Source organism: Musca autumnalis, unplaced genomic scaffold (genome assembly GCF_047663935.1).
Source record: "Musca autumnalis isolate F117 unplaced genomic scaffold, ASM4766393v1 scaffold_4, whole genome shotgun sequence".
In the NCBI taxonomy this organism is placed as follows: domain Eukaryota; kingdom Metazoa; phylum Arthropoda; class Insecta; order Diptera; family Muscidae; genus Musca; species Musca autumnalis.
Genome location: NW_027411977.1, coordinates 69838753 through 69847523, shown reverse-complemented (window position 1 = coordinate 69847523; position 8771 = coordinate 69838753). Strand labels below are relative to the sequence as shown.

Sequence of the window (8771 nt, the reverse complement as noted above, 5' to 3'; positions counted from 1 at the left end):
TGCGAATTATCAAAAATATTGCTAAGAGCAAAATGAAAAGTTGATAAGTTGTTTCGTGGAATATGGTCCTGATGTAGCACATATTCGATCCTGATCTATGTCTGGTAGAAATATTACGATGTGAAATGTATGGACCAAATCGGTTACTGCCTTTGAGAGTTATATTACGCACTATAATATCGAAAAGTTTTGAGCTTCTGTGGGTGTGACCGAAGGAATGGACCGATATGGCCCATCTTCGAACTTGAACTAAGTTTGGACAAAATATTACGAATGTCATTTGATTGGTTGTTACATTGATGTTGGCATACCAACCTGGTTTTTTCCACTCCTGCCAATATTCCTTGCAGTACTTTTAGAAGAAATGAATATTTGAATGCAAAATATGTATGACAATTCACTATGTTTCTATTTTCAATATCGGTCTACCTTTATTAATGTATCATGCTCATAAAATTAAAAAACTCTTGTGCCAGACTTCGAAAATAACTCTTGTGCCAGACAATAACAAATTTCATGAAAATGTTTTGAGAAACATTATGAAATTTCCATAAAATCTTGACATTAATACAATTGAACAAACAAAAATAAAATTAATATATTTGGCGATAACATATTTTCCAAGCTAGCCGAAGAATCGAATGAAATTCCCAATCCTTCAAATGCTTCAATGGTCCAGTTATTTACTTCATACTCTAAGAGATATACCGGATGATATATTTTGGATTTCGGTGTTACGGTTGTAATTGTTCGACTCATTAGCGGTGAGCCATCTGATGCTTTGAAATTTTCAAAATACTGAACCTTAAACAGGAATTGTAATTTTAACGTTAAGAATTTATTATCATTGAAGAATTTATTTGGTAGCAATCCATACCTGTTTCGGCATAAGATCGTTTATTTTATCGTATTCAATCCAAATGACATCGATATTACAGGTACCGCGATTTGGATTTGTAGATTTTCCAATATATACACTATAATCTCCGCGTACACTCATTGCTATAGATAATCCTAGATGATCTTCTCCATCCAACTCGTAAATATCATTTGGATTTGGAACTTCTATTAAATTATCATAATACATACTGGAATATTTTGTCGCGGTATTCTGTAAATATAAATTCGTGTTCGTTAATGTTGTATTACTAAGTGGTATTACACTTTGCAACATACAGAATGTTTTATTGTAATTATCACAATACCGAAATTTCTCTTTGAAGCTTCTTCGTAGTTTGCGTATCGAGTATTTATGAATACGACATGTAATTCGAAGGGTAAAATATTCACCTTTGCGGCAATAGCCTTATCAATCCAATGAAAGTACATAAAATCAAATTGGTATTTTTCATCTCCTAGTGGCCCTCCTTCAATGTATGGTATCATATTGGGTTTAAATGTAAATGTCATTAGAATTGTTTCTCCAGTGTTATGCAATTTTCCACCTGTTACGTGCCTTGTAAAATAATTGTATTCGATTGAAGATATGTTTCTATTTAAAATGGTCAAATTATCTTTAGGTGTAAAGTAATATTTTCCAATGCAATTGGAGGCACACCCTGGAAAATATTAAAAAAAAACATATACATACATTTATGTTATTTAATAATAACATAATATTTATAATAAATATTGTTTAACGAATCATTCGAAGAAGGGATTCTTCTCTCTCCAGGGGTTTCTCGCACATACGAAAGAATCGATTGCTCTGCTGATGGCATCCTTGCCACCATCGCACAGTGGTTGAACTTGTATGGGAAGAGCGGTAAAAAATACAAAAATTTCAGTAAAGGCTAGCTTAGTAACACAAATAAAAAGAACAAAAAATCAACAACTTTAGGTATAGCCCCCATAGAACGGTACACATCTTTCAATGAAATTGGCCTAAATTTGTCTATCGGTATTCCCTAGTATTAGAAAACCTTATTGCAAATGAATGGGGTTAACGTTTTGATAGGTTGCATAACGTTTTGATAGATTGCATAATATTTTTAAAATATTACTCAGTATTCGCGGAATTTATAAAAATTGACAAAATTTTAAATGAAATCGGATTTTTTTTTCCCAAAAATAACACAAACCAAGTAAAAAAGTATCAGTCGGCTTTGCCGACAGAGATATACCCTCAGCCTGTGTGGATTGAAATACTTTTTTCTAAACATAACTTATGTACATATTTAGGGGGGTTTTCAACATTTTGGGCGTATGAACCGACCAAAGTATGGATTGGTTTAAAGCTCAAAAATTTGCGGGGATAACGATAGATAGGTCTTTTTTATCACACTAGCCTACGGAAAACATAATATCGCTGTAAACAGAGCCACTTGGAAAACCTTCGGAAAATTTTCCAAAGGATCCTCGAACAGACCCTTAACCACACAAAATCTTGAACATTTGTGAGGGTGGTACCACAAGGATTGGACAGGTAGGGCCCAAATTTTAACATAAACTAAGTTTCAACAATATTTAGAGATCCAAGGTTTGGACCAAATCGGTTGCTACGTCTATGAGAAATCGCGGGTACCATTTTAGCGAATATTTTCGAACTTTTGTGGGGGAGGTACGGGAAGGAGTGAACCTATAAGCAACACCTTCGAATTCCATCTAATATTCAAAGAAATATTATAATATCCAAAGTGTGGACGAACGTAGTATTCGGTTCGAGCTCTCCAGCCACTACATATGGTGGGTGTCATAGGGGTTTTTTTACAACTTTCGGGCTGTTTTCTCAAGAAGTATGGACTTGAGGCAGCGAATGCAAGTTGCTTCAACAAAAACCAGTGATTCGAGTGCAGGCCTTAAAGTGAATTTATCCAAAATTTTGTGTGGGAGGTACCCGAGGGAGTGGACAAATATAGTCCATATTCGAACCTGATCTATATCTGGTATATATATTAGGATGTGTAAAGTATCATCACAAAATCAATAGGCTTTTTCCCCTCCGGGACCTTCATCAACACCCAAAATTTTGTGACGATCGGATTAAAATTGCGACAGACGGGCGGACACATACAGCCAGATCGACTCAGCTCGTCGAGACATTCATTTTGGTATATTTATGTATGGTATCGATGCGTTACAAACTTTTTGGCCAAAACCAACTTATAATACCCTCCCCACATAGTGGTGTAGGGTATAAAAACATTCATACATATCCATGTTTTAGTCTAGCCACCATGAACCGGCATTTCCACATTTTTTTTCTCCAATTTTCGAACCGAGATTTCTTTTATTTGGTATTATGTGTTGTCAGAGGATACAAAAGCTCATCGAAAAATTCTTAATATTGGTCCATATTTTGTAAAGAACAACGACGACGCCCCATGTGAGCTTCTTTAAAGATTTTGCTTCTGAGGTGGAAGTAGGAAAATTATCAATATAAAATGATTATCATCAGTTAATATGTTCTGCTTCTCCAAGTAGTAAGCCGTAACTTAGAGTAAGATCTTAATACTTTCAAAAACGAACGAAAGCTATGAGATCTGCATGATAAGTATCTGGCCTAACAGCGAAATCGGGATTATTTACTATCAAAAATAGATTTATCGTTTTTTAAGTAGTCTCCAGCATGATTTATACACTTTTTCATGCGCTCAAACCATTTGTTCAAGCCCTTTTCTACTCCGATTGAGACACCTCCAAAACATAGTTTTGAACGTTTCAACAATATTTTCTGGCGACGAAAATCGTTGACTGCGCCTTTTTTCTTGATATACTGGAATCGAATGAAGTCATTGGATCCACAGTCAGAGCTGTACGGCGGATGACCTATCAATTCCACGTTTCGTTAGGTCAAACAGACGCTGCTTTGAATCGATGTGTGAGAGATGCTGAATGATTCGTGTTATCGTGTTCGTTTTTCGAATTTTTCAGAAGAATTCAGGCAACAAAATTGTAGTGTACCACTCAGAATTAACCGTTCTACATTTCTCAAGTCGTATAGCCTCCATATGTTTAGTTTTGCATAGGAAACATGCGACCATTTGCTTCGATGTACTTCTTACATGAACAGCATTCGTTGGATTTGGCTCACTTTCGAAGACCCAAACGGTCGATTCCTGTTTTGTTTCGAGCTCCAAAGCATAGATCCAAGACTCGTCGTTTGTGACGATCTTATAAATGTCGTTTGAAGCATCGCGATTGTTTTTGTCCATAATTTCTTTGCACAAATCCACAAGAGCGTTTTTTGAGCGATTGGCCAATTTAGCTGGATCTAGCGAGAAAAATCCATTTTTGCGGCCATGTGTTCATGCAATATCAAATGTTAGTTGGTGGAATAAATGACCAAGGTTGCCTCTATCTTGTGGTATTAAACATAGCTTAACTTTGTTCTGGCACAACGGCCGCGGAACACGTTAGTTAACTCACTATCTTTAACGGGTGTTAAAGACAGGTCCCCATGTGACACCACACGTATTTCAGTGTCCACTTGAGCGGAAAGAGGGACCAAGAGAAGTACTGGGCTTTGCCATAATAAAGCCGGTTAGGGCCATTGATTGGTTTCTTTTATGCTCTACGTCATCATTGAACTTTCAATTTATTCAGTAAACTCAACATTTTCATTTCAAGTACACGAACGAACAACTTCTGCAAATGTTAACAAGTAAGAACGGCCTTATGTTCGGCCAGGCCGAACTTGTTATACCCTGCACCACGAGTTGTATTGAAGTAAAATGGAACTATTAGTTTCCTTTCGTTTATGACCAAGACTAAATACCAAATTTCAGCAGGTTCGGTAAAACAATGTGGAACAATGGAGGTACCGTTCTATGGGGGCAATATGAAGGCGTGGTGTGGTTTGCTGATTATTTTTGGCCTGAATTGAAAGATATGGACCGGGACTATGCCACAAGCCACACAGCACTAGTTACAATCGACTTATTCACGAGTAAGTTTGATGAGTGTGTTTATCTTAAGAAATGGCCCAGTCGTTTGACCATCTCGTTCGTGCGATTTGAGGCCTCCACACTATTTTTTGGGGCCACATTAAATCATTGCATAAACCAATCAGGACTAACATTGAATGGGAAGTATGACCGAATCATTGAAAATTTGATCCAACGTATTGACACATGCATACGTGCCCTTATGAACAAAGTCGAGTTCAATTCATAAATGTTTTGTACTTCCAGCCGATAATGGTTTGCGTCTTATTTAGTTGTCAAGCCTTTAGACTTACATATGTCGAATTTCCCGATATTAATAATAAAAAATCTCTTATTTAAGACCGATTTTCTGTCGTAGTGATATGCAAAGTATACGAACCAATGGCAACCAAATACATACCACAGTAAAATGAGATGAAAAATATCAGCATTTCTTGCCTTCTACCCATTTTATATGGATTTTATTTTAGTAATATTGAAGTCCGATGAATTCTTTACAGAATGTTTGAGATTACTCACTGGTTTTGCAATCAAGGAGATCCATACGTCTTTGCCATGCATGACAACTTATTATATAAATATATATCCTTTGGGAACAATTTATTATAAATTAGCAATTGACTTTAATACCACATTACGCTTAAAATAATAATAATAATGATGCCGGTATTTTATTATAAACATTTACTCAAGGAGTGTCATAACTTAAAAGTGCATTTTTATACCCTCCACCATAATATGGAGGGTATAATTAAATTTTTCATTCCGTTTGTAACACAACGAAATATTCATCGGAGAAATTTTAAAATATATATTTTCTTTATCAGGGTAAATTCTAAGACGATATAACCATGTCCGTCTGTTGAAATCAAGATACAGCTCGCAATTTTTAAGATAGAGATTTGCAATTTGGTACAGAAGTTTCTATTACTCCTAAGATGTTTGGTATTGCAAATGGGCTATATCGCTTCACGCATTGATATTGAACGTTCCATATGAAATTTGTCGGTATAGGTTCACGCCGTCATATATCCCCCATAGAACGGTACCACACGATTTTCGGTATTTTGAAGGTTTTAGCCTCGAAATGGCTGAAATTTTGTACTGTATAGATCCGCGGGTTCCTATATCCCCCATAGAAGAGTACCTCTCGATTTTCGGTATTTTGAAGGTTTTACCGAAATATCGAAAATTTGGTATTTAGTCTTCTTTGAGTCTAAAAACATTCCGCCAGAATTTTGTAGGTATAGCCCCCATGGAACGGTTCCTCCCGAATTTCGGTATTTTGAAGGTTAACCACATTGTTTTACCAAACTTGCTGAAATTTGGAATTTAGTCTTCTTCATAAACGAAAGGAAACTAATAGTTCCATTTTACTTCAATACAAGTCGTGGTGGAGGGTATAACAAGTTCGGCCTGGCCAACACGCAGAGAAAAAAATATGTTTGATCCAACAATATTCCAAGAGCAAAATATGTATTGTTAACATATTGTTGCATTCCTTATGTAGTATTGTGAATCCAACAATCGTTTTTGTTAAATCCAAAAATTGTGAACAATATTTCTCTCTTTTCTTCGAAAATTTTTTTCTCTCCTCTCGCTATTCGATGCCTTGTTGAAAAAACAATTTTGGTGAGTTGTGGTGTTTGTGCCTTTATCTGGCATGTTGCCTTTATGTGTGTATGTATACCAACAATGAGACTCTTGTTTTTATTTGTTCCTGTTTTGTTTCATTCTTTTTCTTTATTTCATTATTCTTCCTTTTCATGTTTGTTATGGTGTTTAATTATTCCTTATGTTGTGGTGGCTGCTTGTGGCTTTTTGTTTGTCTTTGTTGTCAGCTAAAGTAGCAAACCATATATTGCGTTCATCAATGCTCGTAATATAATACGCGATATTTATATCAAAGTTGTGTGGAAAGTGTATATGAGAAGTATATACACTCAAATCAAAAAAAATTAGTATCTGGTTTTCAGGGCTGCCAATATGTTTTGTAAAAAATTTAGATTATGATTGTTCCTACAATCGGTATTGTTAACGATTTTTACAATATTGCGGAAATTCGAAAGTTGTTTTTGTTTTCTATGTTCGGAACAAAAGATGGTATTTATACCCTACACCACTATGTGGTAAGGGGTATTATGTGTTAGTGCATTTGTATGTAACATACAAAAGGAAGCGAGATAGACCCATAGTTCCTTCTAGGGATATACATTAGGGATATAACTTTTTGCACTTTTTTGCAAATATCAAAAATACCACCACATAGCCGTGTAGAGCATGAAAAACTGTTATGAAAAAAGGTGTAATTTTTTCTCTATCGCGAAAAAAGTTTCCGCACCAAATGCATTGAAGTTCAGTAATGCATTTTTTAATTTTAGCTGTTATGACAACATATTTGCTTTTAATTAAAATTTTTATTTTTTTGTAATCTAATTTAAAATCATTATCAAAGCGTTCTGGACCAATTTGTTCTCAAATCGCGCCATTTCGGAGCATTTTATGCATTTTTGACACTATTGCAATTTTTGTTTTTTCTTTATAAACTCGTGAATTTTATGTTTATATTTATTGTACCTATCGGACAAGAGAATATGGTGTCATTTGCAACAAATTCGCGAAAGTTACAGACAGTTTTTAATGACTTTGCCTGTGAGAATTGTATTTTTTCTATGAATATTTATTCAAACAAAGCAAATTTAAAATTATAAGTAGAAAAAATATCAAAAGGGTTTTAGTAATTACAGTCGGCGCGGAAATTTTTTTCACCGAATCGATCTTAGAAACGCGTTTTCATTATTAGGACAAAATTCCCCACGTGGTACTGGTGTTGTATTTTTGTAAAAAACATATACGATTCTCACAGGCAAAGTCAACAAAAACAGCCTGTAACTTTCGCGACTTCGTTGCAAATGACCCCATATTCTTTTGTCCGGTAGGTACAAAAAATATAAACATAAAATTCACGAGTTTATAAAGAAAAAGCAAAAACTGCAATAGTGTCAAAAATGCATAAAATGCTCCGAAATGGCGCGATTTGAGAACAAATTGGTCCAGAACGCTTTGATAATGATTTTAAATTAGATTACAAAAAAATAAAAATTTTAATTAAAAGCAAATATGTTGTCATAACAGCTAAAATTAAAAAATGCATTACTGAACTTCAATGCATTTGGTGCGGAAACTTTTTTCGCGATAAAGAAAAATTGACGCCGTATTTCATAATAGTTTTCCATGCTCTACACGGCTATGTGGTGGTATTTTTTTGGTTATAGCCCTAATATACATAGAATCACTTTCTGAGTCGATTTATGCATGTCCGTCCGTCCGTCCGTTCGCAACATACAGGTCGCGTTTGTTGACCGATTTCGCTGAAAATTGGGGAATACCATTTTTTTAGCCATCGGAAGATCAAGTTCGAAGATGGGATATATCGGTCCACGTTTTGGTATAGCCCCCATATAACGGTACCCCCCGATTTACGGTATTTTGACGTTTTCAGCTACATTTACAGACCGATTTGGCTATAATTTGACATTTAGGGTTCTTAAGTGTCAATAAACATATATAACAAAACTTGTGGACATAGGTCCACTTTTTGGTATAGCCCCCATATAACGGTACCCCCCGATTTGCGGTATTTTGACGTTTTTAGCTACATTTTCAGACCGATTTAGCTATAACTTGACATTTAGGGTTCTTAGGTATCAATAAACTTATATAACAAAAGTTGTGCACATAGGTCCACGTTTTGATATAGCCCCCATATAACGGTACCCCCCGATTTACGGTATTTTGACGTTTTTAGCCACATTTTTAGACCGATTTAGCTATAATTTGACATTTAGAGTTCTTCAGTGTTTCAGACCGACTTAGCTATAAATT

The 8771-nt window shown here is 35.2% G+C and overlaps 1 protein-coding gene across 1 annotated transcript; it reads right to left on the bottom strand.

Annotated features, from left to right (window-relative positions):
- Positions 1 to 564: 564 nt before the first annotated feature.
- Positions 565 to 5400, bottom strand: LOC141402975 (uncharacterized). The gene is made up of 4 exons (XM_073985103.1): positions 5287 to 5400; positions 1291 to 1559; positions 878 to 1111; positions 565 to 804 (listed from the first exon to the last, which is right to left on the bottom strand). Exons 1-4 carry the CDS (start codon positions 5333 to 5335, stop codon positions 565 to 567), a joined length of 792 nt encoding a protein of 263 aa, XP_073841204.1. The 5' UTR covers positions 5336 to 5400.
- Between the last annotated feature and the right edge of the window lie 3371 nt (positions 5401 to 8771).